Raw genomic sequence first — 18,574 nt, 5'->3', positions numbered from 1 at the left:
TGTGGGTCTGATTTATTTCACTTCTGAGTATGGTTTTTAGTTGCATCCATTTTATCTATAAAAGCCTTGAGTTTATCTTTCTTTATAGGTGAGTAATACTCCATTGTATAAAAATACCACATCTTTTTTATCCATTCCTCAGTTGATGGGCATTTGGGTTGTGTAAAACAACTTTTTAAAAAAATATTTTGCCTTGACTGGGGAATGAATAATGCTTATAATCTGTCTGACATAATGGATTTCCTACATAATACTGTGTTATAAAGGAGCATGGCTTGTTAAGAACTTTCTGTAAAAGGAACTTTTCAGACAACTTATGTTTTAAAATTTGGGTTTAAGTCACCTACATACAGACAACTGTGGTGTTGCAGTGTGCTGTTAGTGGAGCTTAATCTTGACAACCAAGTAAATCAAGTGGGACGGTTTCAGGCTCACTGTACGGATTTCAGCATTTTTGAAAAGTCTCATGTGTTGTAAGCAGCTTGTTAAGAACTTGTGATGTTCATGTATATTTCTCATTTAGTTCAGGCTTGGATCATTCATACTAATCCTGAGTACTAAGTTCCGGTTGTTGGGGACAGAGACTGAGGCTCAGCCTGTCTTAAGGAAAAGGGTTTGATTTGATTTTTTAATGAGTCAGGATGTACCTGTGCCGAAACAAGAGCACGAGCAGAAACAGGCCGTCCCATGGGACCGTTACAGTGTCTTGTTCTCTCTCTCTTTCTTTCTCTCGCCCTTTTCTTTCTCTCGCCCTTTTCTTTCTCTCCCCACCTTTGTCTTGTGGGAAGTCCTCGCTTTGTTCTCTTTCACACTTCTCGTCTTTTCTGTTTTCTTCTGCTTTGTGTCCTCTAAGTGGGTTTTTGCTTGCTGAGCATTTCGTCCTACAGTTCCCTCTGTGGTCTTAATTCAGCCTCTTGGCTTCTTTCTACAAACCCTTGAAGCTTCTTTCTTCAAACCCTTGCGGCTTCCTTGCCAGCTTCTAATCGCCTCATGCATTGTTTATTTGCTTCAGCTTCAGATTGCTTGGAGACGGTTTGATTGGTCTAATTAGGCTTTTCCCCCAGGTCACGTGATGGGTTGTAGGCTGCTGTTGGGTTATATGTCTACCTTTGGTCCCACAACTAGCAAGAGACATGTGTCACACCCATAGCCACCCAGGGTTCCCCCAGCAGCAGGGCTGCCACCAGGCTTCTTCTTTTATAATGTTTCCTTTTGCTTCTCTTTATCTTCATTTATCTCTAACTCCATTTTAGGCATCATTAGTCACTTTCTTCCTAGCATACAGTATGTAATAGTGTGTCTGGATATGTATATATTTATAATCAGTTTACAGATCACCAAAGGATAGAGATGCAAATGCCATGAACTCTGAAATATTTAAAAATATTAAATTGGCACTTTTCTTATTTTTCTGTAATTCATGTTAGCAGCTGATCTCTATTATTTTGTCTGTTTTTTAACCCCAAACTTCACAGTTTTGTATCTTGAGGTCTCACATAAATGCGGAAGTGGCACAGTTTGGAGAAGGATATAAGCCTGTGTTTGCTGCAGCTCACATGTCCCATATTACTATCCATCATTTTGTGTAGATATCTTATACTGTAGCTCATAAATATTACATGATGGATAATTATGCTTCTATGTCAATACAGAAGAAGTATTATGTAGTTTAGTACATGAGGGATTAATTGTCCTAGTTAATAACCTGAAGTGACTTTATAGTAGAATAGATCAGTATAGGCTCTTGGTCATTTGGAGATTATGTTCATTCCTTTAAAAAGTAAGCTTAACTGGTGGGGAAAAGGGGTTGAGGGAATAGTTGAGCAGTAGCGTACTTGCCTAGCATAATAAGGCTCTGGGTATAATCCCCAGCACCATACATATACATATACAAATATAAATACATACACACACAGATCAGTTGAACTGTTCAGAGACCATCCTGAGCTAATTGGTCAGATTATTTGTTGGGTATATTTGCTTAGATACAAACTGAAGTGAGAAAGAGGACCCAGGATGAAATACTCACATAGTTATCGGCAAAATCAAGAACAGTTTTAGCAAGACTGTAAAGAGTTTACCAGAACCATAGTACATATTGTAAAAAAGGATTGGGCTTTTTTTTTTTTTTTTTTTTTTAGTACTAATATACTTTTAAATAAATGTATAGGAGAGGAGGCAGGAGAAAATATTTAGGACAAACTTTACCAGCTTATTTTGGAAAATTATAGCTGTTCAAAAACACATAGACTAAAGCCTGGAATCATACCATAAAACCAGGTTTATTCTTTAAAACATAAACTGTAAAAGATGTCTTATTTGACCATGAAATTCTTTTCATTAGTCATAGCGTCAGATAAATTTTTTAATTTCAAGTTCTGTGACATCAGATGATCACAATCGGTTATTTCAATATCTCTTATGAACTAAAACTCAAGAAACTTCTGTGAAATATGGCTTGATTAGTGTCGAGCCTCATACAACTCATTCAACACCCAGTATAACTGGTAGAAGGGTCTACAACAAACAAGTGACATTCTAGTCTTGTTTATACTTACGGTTTTAGACATCAGCTGCTGTAGACTGCAGTACAGATGAGCTTTTCAAATACGTCTGAGTAACTGAAGCTGCAGAAATACATAGATGCTCTGAATGCTGACACCTAATGTATTATCAAAGACCTTTTTGCCTACCACTTGGTTTGCAATAGGTCTATTTTCACCATCCTATCTGTGTCACTATTGTAATTGTTTTGAACCAGAGTTTGCATATATTAAGAGGAGAACCTTTTAAGCGTGGTATGACGTATTTGGAAAGCAGAGAAGTCACTGGAAATCCAGGACAGGTTATATTTTGACTACTTCAATTGAAAGTTGTATATTTCTAATGGAAAAGTTATTTTGTAAAATTTGGGGAATTTCTATAAGATATGTTGTGGCGTCTCTAGAAGTGTTGTACACACCTGCCATATTTAATTGCGTACCTTACCTAAGCCCTGCTACCCCCACCCTGTCTTCTAATGTAACATAGCCACTATGTGAACCCCAAATGCTCTCTGTATGTCTCCTTTTGTTTGGGTTTGTCCATTCATGCCTTTCGGTAATATTTGTGAACCTTAGTTTTTGCACTTGTTTTAAAAAGCAGTACAAGGCATCTCTTTTTTACCCTAGTTTGGTTTAAGTATGTTCAGATCTGAGTCCTTACCTGCCAACACCTGGAAGCCCAATCCTAGGCTGTTTCTTCCCTAGATGAGTGTTTTTTAGGGATGTAGTTACTCTAAACATTTTTTTCAAGAGAACCCCCAAAGACGTTTTTGAATGCAATTAAAAATTACCATGCTTTCTTAAAAACCACATCTACACAAAATATATGCTTGGAGGATGAATGAATGATACCAGTAAATATGACTAGATTTTGATGAGCAGGTGTTAAAGTTCGTATCTAAAATCCAGTTTTGGATTAAAATTGTTACGGGGTACATTTTTGTAGCATAGGCTTATTAATATGTGGGTTTTTTTCCTAAGTATTCTTGACATTCAAGTATGATCATTATGTTATTATATTCCTCTTTGGACAGTGAAACCATGACAGCAATTATAAACATTTTATAGTACTCTTATTTGTTGGAATTAGTAAAAGACAATTTTTTGAAATACTTCTCTTTGTTCTTGATTTTGGTGATACCCACTAGAAATAATAGCATTAGCTATAAAACTTCTGGAAGAGTAAATAATGTAGGTGACATTAAATCTATAATAATACAGAAAACAAAATTTCCATGCCAAGCTGAATTAAATTGAATTAATGTAAGCATTGCAAATTAGTATACTTACTAGTATATATGGATATTTTTTTAAAAAGATTTCATCTGCTTAGGTGAAATGTGAACCTCACATGACTATCTTGGCCATATTTGAGATGACCCACTTTTGAAAAACATCTAGTTGTCCCTTTTCCCTTTTAAAAGACAAACAAGGGCTGGCAATGCAAGAGCCCTAGGTTCAATCACCAGAATGAGGGGCGGGAGGGGGGGAGGACAAACAAAAATATGTGAGTATGAGATTAAATACCAGCTCCCAGAGGAAGGCAATTAGTTCATTACCATTCATTCATCACACATTTAAGTGCTTCCCAGTTAGCAGGGCGTACCCTTTGCTAGGCACATGTCTCCAAACTCAAGGAAAAGTTTGCTTCCCTGAAGAAGCACATGGTCTAGCCGAGGAGGTAGAAAAGTAAACACCTTATCGTAATTATCAAGGAAGGGGTTGTGGCTGAGGTCAGCTTTTGGCACTTTAAAGAAAGCTCCCTGAGCAAAGTCTGTGAGCGCGTCAGAGGCAATTAAGTGATGTTAAAAGAAGGCAGGGTGATGCAGGAGCTTCTCCTTAGAAAAACAGCATCTGAAGATTCTTTCACAGAGAAGGGAAATGAGGCTGGCTCACAGTCCTGGGTAACTGGGTAGGTGGCCCAAGAGGGTGGGAGGGAGGAAGAAAGGAAGGAATGTCAAATGCCTTGCAGGTGCCTGCTCCCAAGGGGGTTATAATCCATGCTAATGAGGTTGGACTTTATTCTGAGTGCACCATTAAAGGATTTTATGCAGGCAGGTTACGTAATCAGGTTGGCTCTGGAATGCTTCTTCTGGTTTAAGGAGAAAAACAATAGAGAAAAAGAACTGTACTCTTCAATGTAAAATGTTATAAAAATCCTACCTTCTGCTTCATTTCCCTTAGAGAGCACTTGCCCAGTTTTCCAGATGCAGGCTTGAGGCTTTGCTTGGGGTAGGATCAAATAGGAATGAGATAACAAAAATCCCTTTTCTGGCTCCCTCAACTTGGAGGACTTAGTGACTTAGAAAAACATGAAGTACACACTTAGAGAGGAAGAGGAAAGAAATACAGACAGACATCAGACACACAAATTGTGGTGCTCATTCAGAGCGCACCCTGCATTGGGCCTCCGATCTTCGATCTTCGGCTTGCATGAGGGGTGGGGCGGTACACCGTGGCCTCATCTTCCGGGACCTCACTGTTTGAAGCAGAAAGTACTCATGCAGTCTGACTGCTGTTTTCTTTATGAGACTTGGAGTCAATTCCTTTAATAAAAGTCATCTCATTGCTTCTGATAGTTTTAGTAAGTTTTAAGAGTGAAAGTGCCATCCTCCAACCCAGAAGGTAGGAGAGCAAAGCTAGGAGGCTTGTGGATCGCTCCATGAGTACTTTTGCCCCAGTGTTTTCCAGATAATAGAGTTTTTATTTTTTTTTATGTCACACAAGTAGACTATCATATGAGGTTACAGAGCAATACAATAGGAAAATACGGACCAAGACTCCGAAAGGAGGCTAGAATTGATTTCTTTTAACACCATTTATAATACCACCTCCTTTCCTTTGAATGTGAATGTACAAATCATTTTACTTCCGTTGGCATTAATTTTCATGTTTTAAAATGTAAAATTAGATAATCTCTAAATGTGATTCTGTGATATATAGAGAAAGAATACAGATTCATGGGGGAGACAGAATTATAACCAAGTAAATACCTGTGTTATTTTATAAATGATCATAACACCAGAGTACAAATTAATTTATGCTTCATGATCAGTAGGGACACTTCACCTTCATGCTTCTTGGCACTTCGTTATAAAATGTGCTAACATATGTTTAATAAAAGTTTATCAAATGAATAAAAATACCCTGTACTTCACATGCCTTCAGCCAGTAGAGAAACATAATAAAAGAAAAATCTCAAGTATTAAAGTATTCTTAATTTGCAGTGTAGAAATTTGGCAAAACCAAAATAGCTTTAGCTTACACATGGTCACATATTTGAACTTTTTCTTGGTTGTTTCCAAATAAAATTCAAGCTTTGGGTTTTTTATTAAATGTTGATTAAATATTTGTGTGAAGCTGTAAAGAATATGAAACTTTTTTTTAAAACTTTTGATATTTCAAAGCATTAAAACTAGATTGATTTGAACCAGTCTGTGTAAAATACATGAGTTATGGTGTTAGGTAATAAGAGTACTAAGTTTAAAGAGAGATCCATTTGCTTCCCTGGAAGAGATTCCTTTTTAATAAAAACACACTCTTATGTCTTCTTACAAAATAAAATTAATATAGGGGTGTAAGAGAGAAAACAGAATATGAGATGACTCTTAAGACATCCACTGCAGCAACTGGTAATATAAGAAACAGGAGGGTTTGTGGTGGGTCAAAGAAGGTTCAGGGTTTTTTTTTTGGTTTTTGGTTTTTGGTTTTTTTGCTACCAGGAATCGAACTCACGACCTCGCAATTGCCAGGCAGGCACTGTGCCGCTGATCTATATCCCTGGCCCAAAGAGTTCAGTTTTGAGAGTGTAGTTTGAATGCCTAAAGAACATCCACATGGGCAGGGGCTGGGGATTTAGCTCAGCGGCAAAGCGCCTGCCTGGCAAGCGCAAGGTCGTGAGTTCAGTTCCCGGTACTGGAGAAAAACCAAAAAAAAAAAAAAGAACATCCACATGGGTGTTTGTAAACTGTTAAAGATCTAGGTTAGAAGTTTGGGGGAAAGATCTGGACCAGAGATTAGAATTTATAAGTCTGAACTCTAAATTAAGGAGTAAATTACATGATCCAGAGATTGACAGTCCCCCTAAGAATAAACACAGTTAGAAATTTCACCCCTCCTCAGGGGTGTTTGCCAAATTACTGCATTCTTTGTTCAAGCGTAGTGTAGAGAAGGTCAAGTGGGTCAGATGCATCACTGTTTACTCTCATTTGTGAGATCGCTATATTACATGCATATTACTGAACTTAGCTCATTCCTATGTTTGCTTTAGTGGTACTATTTTTGGTTTCTTCTAAGTCTGAGAACCATTGAAATTGTTAACACTCAGACAGTAGAGGAGGAGGTAGGGCTGAGAAGTGTCATCTTATACATTGGACATCCTCCTTTCTCTCATGAGTAATATGGGGCTGCTGCTATTTGAATGTGACTTTTTTTTGGTGTTTTTGAGACAGGGTCTCGCTATGTAATTCAGGCTGGCCTTGAACTCACTATGTAGTCCAGGCTGGCCTTGAACTTGCAGTGATCCTCCTGCTTCAGCCTCCCAAGTGCTGAGACTGTAGGTGTATGCCCAGCTTCAGTTATGACATTCATTTCTGTTTGCAATATAAATGCTGATTTGAGTTAGGAAGGGTATAGTGAAATAAAGCTAACAAAATACCTCAGTGACACAGTACAATGCAATGCAACATTCCTGTATTACAGCTTTTTCCCAGAACATCAACCATAAGCTTTTCATGGAGCAGAAAACACAATTTTTTTTTATTTTAAAAATAAAAGGAGGAAAACATTAACAGACACACAACCTTTTACAAAATAGCAAAAGAACTGTACAGACAATACAGAGTTACAAACAAAGTGGTAGGAAATTAACAATGCTTGTTGTATTACATATTGATATCTTCAAAGTGGTTTCTCATGGAAACAGATAGAGACATGCAATATTGATCAATCAAGGACTCATTGACAGTTTCTTTCAGCAAAGAAATAGAAGATAGCAGAACAACTATGTTAACTATCCTGTATATACACACATACAAAATTTCTCCTTCTTTCCCTTCTCTTTTCCCACATCCCAGTTGCCCTTTACCCTTGAGTGTTTTCCTATTAATTCACAATGTCTATCATATCTCCTAGTTTAAATTAACTCTTTCAGGTTTTACACTAGTGAAACAATGTGGAGCTTGCACATGCAGGTCTGATTTATTTCACTTATGAATATGGTCTCTAGTTGTGACCATTTACCTATAAAAGCCTCAAGTTTATCTTTTTTATAGCTGAGTAATATTCTGTTATACAAAAGTACCATAATTTTCTTATCCAGTCCTCGGTGGATGGACATTTGGGTTGCTTCCACAATTTAGCAGTTACAAATTATGCTGCTAGGAACATAGGTGCACATATATCCCTGTGATATGATGTTAACACAAATTTTATAAAGAAGTGAGTTTTTTAAAATCCCGCTTAATGTATCAGATTTGTATATGAAGAAAACCAAGGGGTACCCTGAAAAAGGAGCACCGTTTTAGTGCCCGGGAAAAGGGACAGAGGAGATGAAATGGGACTCAAGTCTAAAGCTTGCTGATCTCATGGATGCGCTTTTGCCTTCTGTGTCTCTGGGTTGTGTGATGTCTTTGAAAATGACTCAGTCTCAGTGTGCACCTTCTCACGGTCACACTTTGCACTCACTTTCCTTGTGACCCTCAAGAATACACTAGTTGTGAAAGTAAGATGGCCTTGAGAGATACGTAATGATTTCATATGTCCATTTAACATTTAAAGCATTGCAAATGAGCCCGGCATGTTCGCACATGTCCGTAGTCCCAGCTGCTCTGGAGGCTGGGGCAGGAAGAATGCAGGTTTCAGGCCTGCCCGGACAACTTGGGAGACCTTGTCTCAAGTAAAAAGAATTGAGTAGCTCAGTGGAGTACAGGAGTTTAATTCTGGCCCTGGCAGTCACCATTTTGTGTGACTCTGGCCGGGTCCCCATTGCTCAGTGATAACAAGAAAATCTGTTTTAACTGTAGTTCCCTACAAGATGTTTTGGAGGGTTAAATGAGTCTTCAGTGTACCTACTGCGTACCTAGTGCATAAGAAACCCTCAGCAAGTGTTCAGCGAGTGCCTAAGTATAATGGTACTTATTTCTCCAGGCAGTTTCATGCTTGTGTTGTAACTTGAGAAATGGGAGACACTGATTAATAAAGCAGTGATAGATATTAATATGAAAGAATTTCAGAAGGACTGAAATTTTAAAACCGTACATGAGAAATAGAGAAGAGAGTGGTCTAGGCACAGGAGAACACAATTCAGGAGAAGAACGTGACTTAAAAACCATCTGTACCTTATTCTAGTGGCTCCTCCCACATTCCCCATGGTCTCCCCAAACTACTGATACCAATTCCGTGTTGCTTATAAATTCATTTGGTATCTCGGAGCACAATTCATTGAACAGGACTCGAAAGCAACCGACTACCACATTAGGCTGTCCTCACTTAACAGGGCCATTAATTCCTCTGACCATTCCTTCTCTGTCCTTTTTAGTTTGAAGATCATTCTCCTAGCTGGAGAAGACTAAAACAAGCTAGGCATAGAGTTTCTGTTTTTATCTATTGAGATTACTTTCTCTTCCTTCACAAAGAGTAGGTTTTGTTCTGCCTTGTTTTTCTTTCTCTAAGCACAGGTTTTGAAAGACTCTCCTTGTTGTTTTTGGTAAGCCTATGATCATTCTGGACCACAGCCAGCAGGCCAGTATTCATACAGGCTTGGGTCACTTTCTTCTTGACCTTGATTACCTGCTTGTTCCCTTTTACTGCTTCCCATTTTAAAAATTCTTTTTCAGAACCATATTGACAGATCATTAGCGTGTTAAGATCAAGTGAAAGTGGTCAAAGGAGATGGCTTTTAAAATATAGCCCTGAGGTTTTGTGCCTAAGGATTCAGAGTATGGTACCATTGCTAATACAGTCAGAGGTAGAAATATGGCACTGGTTTGGAGTAAAGGTGGTCAGCTCAGATTCAGGAATTGGAAGGACAGTTGGAGATGACCCATCAGGCAGTTGAAATGTAGAATTAAAGAAAATGGGAGGCTGGACATGGTGGGACACATCTGTAATCCCAGTAGTCTTGAAGTAAGGCAGGAGGATAGCAAGTTCAACCCCAGCCTGACAACAGAGACTTAGTGAAACCTTGTCTCTAAATTTTAAAAAGTGGGCAACGTAGCTCAGTGCAAAGGTCCTGGGTTCAACTGCTAAAAAAGGAAAAGAAAAGCGAGAAACCATAACTGGGTAGATATAGCAGTTGTTCAATTTAATTCACCACAAACATAGATGAGATACTGTACAAATACATAGTCACCTTCAGAAGATAAACAGTGAGAAAAATCAGAAGCTACAGAACTCAGGAGAAAGAATCTTTCCGAAAAAAGAGGAGAGTGAAGTACAGCTCCCTGAGGAAACACCAACAAACCAGAGTAACTCTGAAAGCATTTCGTTGTTGTTCCATACTGCATCATCTTGTGCCAACTGTCTGTCCCACTCAGTTAGATGCAGTGCACATCCATATATGCAGCGTAATAGCTATGCACAGGAGTGTAGCAGTAGCACCTTTCTTCTTTTCTGTAATTGAGTTACTCTGTGACTGTGTCATACAGAGTGTTAGAAGATCTCAAACTAAACCGAATTGTTCAAAACTGAACCTCAGATACTTTCCTAAGATTGTCTATACCTCAAAAGGGTTAGAGGTAAAGACATGGTGATCCGTGGTTTGGAAACATTACTCCAGCCTGTGGGAGGCCAGAGGAACCCTTAATCCTGCCTGGGATGAATGTTATGACCGGAGGAAGTCGTGGTATTTCATCCATAAAATGAAAGAAGCTACATTTCATCGAAGAGCCTTTTGGTGCTAGAATAAAGTAATTTTTCCCCATTAGTAAAACTTACCCCTTGTTTTTGCCTTTTTCAGAAGGTAGTGCACTATTTGTGGGAGCTGGGGAATTTAAAAGCTAATGTCTCCCTTTATTTTCATGAGAAGTGTCCTGTCATTCTGGGCCTTGGTAGCGTTTGGGGTTTAGAGAATAGATTTTTACCTGGAATTCAAACACTCACAGTTTAAACAAAAGCCGCCCCATTTCAGAGTAAACTCAGCGTATAACGAATATAGAAAATTGGTGAATTAGAGAATTTTCTTTTTTTTTTATAAACTAGACAATCACATTTTAAGAAACTTTTTTTTTTTTTTTTTTTTGGTTTTTCTCCGGTACCGGGAACCAAACTCACGACCTTGCGCTTGCCAGGCAGGCACTTTTGCCGCTGAGCTAAATCCCCAGCCCATTTTAAGAAACTTCTAGATTTCAGTAGGATGCTAGATATCAGCCTTGAGCCAGAAAATTCTTTTTTTGCCACCTGGTAGATGTCAACTCTACTTTATGAATTCCAAAAGGAGAGAAAAAGTTGGTTCCTTTGAGAATAGGGAAGCTTGAGTAACTAATTCGTGATGTTGCTACTCTCACATCTACCTTTCTAGTGGGAAAAGTTTTCAGACCAACAGGTGGGTGTCAGCACAGTATTTTATATGGATTTTCAGCAGTAGTTAGCAAGTGGCAAAGATTAAATGACAGAAGAATGACGGCAACTGAGTTCATGTTAAGTACTTAAATTGAAGGTTAGACGATCAGTAGTAGCAGAATGTAAATATCTAATTCTTGCAAGATGAAGCCACTAAATATCTAGGAGAAACAAATCACTGTTGGTCTTGGTTTGGGTTTTCTATCAGCAAATGTTATAGTGGCCACCTGCTTCTCCACAAGAGCTTGGATCAGGAGGTACAGGAATAGTCAGATTTGTGTTTGAAAAGCATCTCTACCGAATTAGAAGAGTAACGTAAGGAAGAGGCCTTCATGCTTTCTCACGAGAAACCAGACTTCAGAGAGAGATGTAATTGATCTTGGACAGAGCAACTTTATAATTTTTCTAAACATGTTAGAAGAGAAACTAACATGGCACATGTTTTTCCTCCCTTCCTTGTGTAAACATAACTAACCAAGCTCCTTATCCCACTGAACCCTACCGTCCTTTATACCCTTTCTCATTATGCTGTTGCACGCAACCTCTTCCTTCCCATTGTGCTGAGCATGAGTGGTGTGCAGGAGACTGAAATATTTCCTACAGTTTTTTGTTTTATGCTTTTGGGATGTGATATTTCTACACAGGGCTCTACTGATTTTTTTTTTTGTTTTTACAGAGTCCATTTTCCAATTAAAAAATAACATTATATTAAGAGAGTCTTCTTTTTGCCAATTAGGTCAAAGTCCCAAAATTTTAAGACCCAAACCCCATGGTTTAGAGCGAACTGATTCACAAACCATAGGTGACTTTCCTACAAGAAGAAAGGGTATGTACTTTAGCACCGCATGCTCTATGGGACATTGGGAATTTATTTACTGTGGAATGTTTTTTCTTAAAGAGGGGGAAAAAAAGAGCCTTAAATACTACTCCTACTATTGTAAATAAGGCTTCCCAGCATGTTATTTCTAAAGTCAACGCTTCCCATAATACATAATGAGTCTAGTTATTACGCCATCAACAGCAGCATGTTAAATATTTGATAATGTGATATTCAGTCTTGTCCTTTTGCTTTATTCGTTTAACTTTTTAGACAACAGTACATTGTTTTCTTTAAGCTTATTAACTGTTTGTGAGTTCTAGTTGTCTCTTATCTTTATATGTATATATGTATAATATATATATGTATTCTATCCTAAGACATCATAAAGAATTATTTCTATGTATTAATTGTGCCGTTACTTAGAAACTGACAGCTAAACTGCTGATAGCCTTTGCATGTCAAAAAAAAGAAATATTAGCTAAGCATGGTGTTGCACACTTATAATACCAGCTACATGAGAGGCTGAGGAAGGAAGATCACAAGTCTGAGGCCAGCCTGGGCAATTAATTTACCAATTTTTAAAAAAAATTTTATTATTTATTTATTTGGTGGTACTGGGGATTGAACTCAGGGCCTTGTGCTTGCTAGGCAAGCACTCTACCACTGAGCTACATCCTCAACCCTATTATTATTTGGGTGTGGTTTTTTTGTTTGTTTGAGACACAGTCTTGCTATTGAGTTCAGGCTGGTCTTGAACTTACTATGTAGCCCAGGCTGGCCTCCAATTTACCAACGCTTTGTCTCAAAATAAAAATTTTTAAAAAGAGGAGGGGAATGTAGCTCAGTGGCAGAATATTTGGCTGGCTTGCGTAAGACCCTAAGTTCAATCTTCCATACCTTAAAAAACAAAAGTGAAATTTTAGAAATTAAATAGTACAACATTCTCTACACATCTATTTTTAAGTATATAGATCAGGAAAATTGTTTTAATTTGAATTTAATAAATGAGTTCAGTTTTCACTGTATTTGGTTATGAGCCTGTGGAATCTGTGTAGTCCTTTGAAATGATGGCCTGTATTGTAATTTGATGGTAATTATGACATAGTTGATTAAAATTACACATAGATGAACAATGACTGAGGAAACCTGGACAGATGAAAACCATTTTTATAGCGTCAGGATGAAACATAACTAAGATATTTACCTATATGTTTAAACAGTCTTCTAAAGTATAATTAATATTAACAAATGCTAGTGTTTTAGATGTTTTGTACACTCCATACATTTCTGAAAAATGACTCAGTCTTGAGATTAAGAAAAAGACCAAGAACTCTATAGTACATATTAAAATAATTGTCTACTGCAAAAATGAGATAAGACCCTTTATTTTAAAAAAATTGAATAAAAGTATTAGTATTATTTAATTTTATTTGATGAAGGAGGTGTTAGTTGAATTAAACTAAAATTTTGAGGTGATTATTTAATTACAGCCATTTCATTTATCTTTTTGTTTGTTTCCAGACTGAGTGCAAATTATTTTTAAAGAGTTGATCATTAATCTTTGTGTTTTTAGCAAAATTTTAGTTTGGTTTTAGTGAAGTTTAAAAATCCTTCCTGTGCATCATTTTGCATGTATACTTGTATAACTGATGCTTTTTTTTTTTTTTTTTTTTTTTTTGGTTTTTCCTCCGGTACCGGGAACCGAACTCAGGACCTTGCACTTGCCAGGCAGGCGCTTTTGCCGCTGAGCTAAATCCCCAGCCCCTAACTGATGCTTTGATAGGGAAAAATAGGAGTGTTTTTACTAAATGATTAATATCCACATTGAAGATAAATTAGTAAAACAATGAGTTAATAAAATAATGAAACATGTAAATCAAGCAAGTATAAAGGAATTTGGGTCGTATTAGTCTTTCTTATTCTCTTTATATTCACAAAATATTTACTTAAATTAAGAAGCAACAGGTTATAATACAGCTTTAGACTTGAAGTTGACAATCATGAAGCATTTAATTTAACTTCTGCCATATAGGGTGTAACTGTGTAACCAAGCTGGGTATGAGCTTTATTTCATGTGTGAAACTAGCTTGTCTTAGACGTAATCTGTCAGACATAAATTGAGATATAGAGGATCTTGTTTTCCAAAGTTTGTACCCTAAAATCTTCTTTTTTTCTTTCTTTTCAGCCAAGCCAGCACCTTTAGAAATAAAACCTTTGCCAGAATGGGAAGAGTTACAGGCCCCTGTCAGATCTCCCATCACTAGGAGCTTTGCGCGAGAGTAAGCACTTTGTTTAAAATATGTACTTTGAGTAACATGACTATCTGAAATTGTTTGTTGTCAAACAAGATGACTAAAACAGTGATTCTCAAAGGATGGCCTGGGAGCACTGCTTTTGAGGTTCTATGAAGTCAAAAGTATTTTCCTTCAGATACTAGGAAGTGAAGTTGCCTTTTCTGTTCTCTCTGTAGAGTTTTCCAGATCATATGTGGTAATAATCATGTGACCGTTAATACAATGTATATTTTTATATTCTTCTATTTAAAGAATATTTCTATTTGCATTTCTAATATAATGTTAATGGAATAATGTATATAAAATATGTTGAGGTTCTCAGTTTTTTAAGTGTATTAAGGGTTCATGACAAAGTATTTCTGACAAATACTGGGAAATACAGTAGTTTCTTATATGGCTTATTGAGTGGAGATTTATTTAAATGTATATAGGGAGGTGAGAATAATTTATTAAGCTAAAACTTGGGATGAGCATGTGTTCATTTTTTTAGAACCGGGAATCGAACTCAGGACCTCACACTTGCCAGAAAGGCACTGTGCCACTGAGCTATAACCCTGGCCCCTCATGTGTTTGTTTAGAGGTTTACATACAGGTAGTTTTTCAAAAATTTTTAAGTTGTTATGGATTTCTACTTACCCACAAATTACTGGTAATATTTATTTTTGTTTGCATCACAGAATACAATTTGATGTCCAAAGAGGGCTTTGTAATAAGATATATGTATGTGTATATATATATAGTGTAGTCACACGTGTTCAACAAATGTATAAAATAAACAAACATAGATGAATCTTCTGGAAAGATGCACACTATCACTCACTTGTACTTCGAGCATGAATTTAGGAATTGTGTCAGGGTTCATGTTTATGATGATGATTTCTGTGGTCAGCTCCTCTAGGTTTCCCTTATCCCCCCGGCCGGATTCAGTACATAGTACAACATCAAGCAGTGACTCACATGACAGCGAAGAGAACTATGTTCCCATGAATCCAAACCTGTCCAGTGAAGATCCAGTACGTAAAGGTTTTGTCCTAATCTCTCCCTTCCTGAGAAGTCCTTTGAAAACAGTTTTCTTCCAGCCTGTATGTTTTACCTTCACACCTTTCTCTTCATACTTCAGGGAAAACAATCACAGGCAACTTTTTAAAATGCTTTTTGCATTTGAAAAAGTAGTATCACAAAGACCAAAATCGATGTGGCCAGTGGGTAACAGCATCTGTAACTCTAAACTAGTTGAAAATAGAGTCAGTTTTTGTGTCTGCCACCTCTCCATAACTGGACCAAATCCTGAGATAATGAACTTATAAGCAGGACGAATTTATCTAGGCTCACAGTTTTGGAGTGGTTGGCCCTGTCAGTTGGGGCCTGTGGCAGGTGTGCGTGGCAAGGAGTCAGGAGGATCCTTGCAAGTTTGAGGTCAGCCTGGGCTGCAAAGTGAGCTCAAACTCAGCCTGAACCGCATAGCAAGCCCCTATCTCAAAAAAGCAAAAAAAAAGTCTAGAAAGTCAATCCAGACCTGTAATCTCAGCTGCAAGGGTGAGGTAGGAAAGAAATAAGAAAAGAAAGTGATCATTACAGCAATGTTTACCACACTTCTTTAATTTTGGAATTTAATGTGTTTATGAAATACCTGGAATTTCCCTATCTAGTGTGTGCTTGCATTGGTGAAATCAATTTATAAAAAGAAAGAAAAAAGAAGACATAGTCCTAGAGAAGTTGAGACAGGATCAGACCAAATGAAGACTAAATTCTCTGAATTGAAGTTTTTGAGGCTCAATACATTTCCTAGACCAGTGATCATGAGGTGGTCAGAGTACTGTGAAACATTCTGTCTTAGCATAGTTATTTTCTCATTGCTGGGACAAAATACCTGATGTTAAAGGAAGAAAGGTTTATCTTGGCTCACAGTTTATAGAGGGTTCAGTCCATAGTCAGCTGACTCCAAGGTGGAGAGGCATAGCAGAGGGCATCACAAAGGAGGAAGAGCTCAGGGGTGGGGGCAGGAGAAATGCAGAGGTCAAGGAGGAGGGAGGAAGATACACCCATCTAGGCCACGCCCCTAGTGACTCACCTCCCATCACATTTACCTATAAACTCCTCGGTGGACTGATCCAGTGCTGAGTATCATACCCATATGATCCAGTCACCTCCCTAAAGCCCCGCCTACGGGCACATGAGATTTTTGGGGAACATCTAGATCTAAACCACAATACATTCATGTAAGGATCAAGTCACACATTCATCAAGTGAGCCCATAGTGTGACACCTGAAATTTGAGTGAAGGTGCAGCATTACTACAGACCTAAATATTGTCATGTAGCAACAGCAACACCGATATCCTCAACAATTTTGTGCATCTTAAAAGCACTTTAGAAAATCCGAGCACCAGTTTTGTTATTTAATTTAAAGAATGCTTATAATAACTCCTAGTGTCATAGTTCTTCTCTAAAAAAAAAAATCTGTTTAGGGAAATACTGGGTGAAAGGTCAGTACAGGAAGTTCCCAGCTAAGATGAGACCAAGAGCAAAGAATGTCCTTGTAGACACATTTCCAGGGAGGGACATGAAGGCTGCAGGTTCTTTCTTTGGTCACATCTGAAGACAGACTGTCACCCATGCTCACAATTGACTTTTTAATGTGAGAGTGAAATACAGAGCCATTCAGGAAAAAAAAGTTGTTGATTTCAGTTTCTTCATGAATTAGGAAGGAGGGTATTGCTATTTCTATGAATTGAGCGTCAAAACTTTTTCACTTTTGTGCCCTTTCTGTTATTTGCAGTGTTTTTTAATATTTTGTTTGCAGTAGTTAGCTTTGATTGATAAATCTGTTGCTCCAAACAGATCATCACGTTGACTTGGGCAGGTGGTTCATTACGTACATACTGCATAGCTCACTGGGTGAAATTCAGGCCTTACTGTGCTGCTCACCAGGCTATGGGCCCTGGCACGAGCTGTGTTGCTCTACAGGACGGGGCACCTTTCCCCAGCTCACAAGCAGGTTTTGTACTTGCTGTCAGCAGCTCAGCTACCACACGGCGAAACAGATGCAGTATTTCTCTAGCAAGTGTCCTTTCCCCAAAGCATAGCTTTCTCTGTTTAACCTAAAAGAAAGGAAGTAGCAAACAAAAAAAAAACCAATCAACAGAATCACATTTATGTACTTTGCAAGTTGATTTGTTCATTCCAGCAGGTAATACTGTAAAGTTTGTTAGGTCCTCATGATCTTCAGAAGGGTGAGATGATAGATGATCGTGAATACTGACATGGCGGAGACCATAATGAGGAAGCAGTCCTGTCGCTGAGAAGTCTGTCGCGTTTCTAGATGGGGAAAAAGCAACGAGGCGTGCACACAGGACATGTCTTGGAGCACGTTCAGAAAAACACCAGAATCAGGGTAGAATGAATGTAGGGACATAAGTTCATATCATCCTTCCTTTCTGCCTAACATGGTTCTTAAAGTTCCTGATAACCTACTTCATTTTTCTGCCTCAAGCTTTTTTTGTTCTTTTTTTTAATCACTGTCCTGTATTTCTTTACCGTCTTCTAGAGAGCACCTGTTCTATAGTTCCTTCTAGGAAGAAAACATGATCAAGTTAAGAGAAGGCAGAGAAAATTATATGTCCAGAATTCCAGATGATTGAAATAAACAGCTTGTCAGTGGAGTCATCTGTAAAGTTTAGTTAGCATATACACTTAAAGCCTCTGAGTGACATGTAGAAAGATCTTTTTAAGCTTAACTTAAATCAAGGACTATAAGGATCCTTTATTATAAAAATATAATTGGCTACAGATAAATTTAGTTATGTTCAAGTTGTGCTGTCAAGACCAACTGTGGCTTGATGTCCCCTCCTTCCTTTAACCAAATTTAACTTTTGAAACTACTTTTAGCTTGCTCTTCAGTTTAAATCAATTTGTAAATATTACTTTTAATCCCAAAAGTTTACTTTTCTAAGCAGACACTTCTTCAAGCTACGTTCTCTTGGAAATAAGTTATCCATGCTTCAATAGATGACAGGCAAGATAAATGGTATGCGTTGGGTGCAGTGGTCTGTGCTTATAGTCCCAGCTACTCAGGAAGCTGAGGCAGGAGGATCACTTGGCCCAGAAATTCGAAAGCAGCCTTGGCACATAGCCAGACTTCCTCCATTAGTGAGTCTCAAGTGTATTTGACCATTGGTTTTACTCTGTTGTGCTTTCAGAATCTTTTTGGTAGTAATACCTTGGATGGAGGAAGCAGTCCTATGATCAAGCCCAAAGGAGACAAACAAGTGGAATACCTGGATCTAGATTTAGATTCTGGGAAATCCACACCACCACGTAAGGTAAGTCCAACCTTTTTTTTTTTTATAAATATAGTTA

The 18,574-nt window shown here is 37.8% G+C and overlaps 1 protein-coding gene across 4 annotated transcripts in view; it reads left to right on the top strand.

Moving 5' to 3' along the window:
• The window catches only part of Gab1 (GRB2-associated binding protein 1), a gene marked incomplete at its 5' end in the record, with an annotated part of 129,596 nt that overhangs the window by 103,718 nt on the left and 7,304 nt on the right, over window positions 1-18,574 (top strand). For 2 of the 4 annotated variants that reach the window (XM_005400850.2, XM_005400849.2), the window contains 4 exon segments: window positions 11,839-11,928; window positions 14,108-14,201; window positions 15,106-15,229; window positions 18,415-18,537. In XM_005400850.2, the coding sequence (XP_005400907.1) occupies window positions 11,839-11,928; window positions 14,108-14,201; window positions 15,106-15,229; window positions 18,415-18,537 (431 nt within the window). 4 annotated transcript variants of the gene reach the window in all.

Source organism: Chinchilla lanigera, unplaced genomic scaffold (assembly GCF_000276665.1).
Source record: "Chinchilla lanigera isolate Chin_1 unplaced genomic scaffold, ChiLan1.0 scaffold00070, whole genome shotgun sequence".
NCBI classification, from domain to species: Eukaryota; Metazoa; Chordata; class Mammalia; order Rodentia; family Chinchillidae; genus Chinchilla; species Chinchilla lanigera.
Note: the sequence above shows the minus strand (reverse complement) of the source record. Positions and strands in the feature narration are given on the sequence as shown.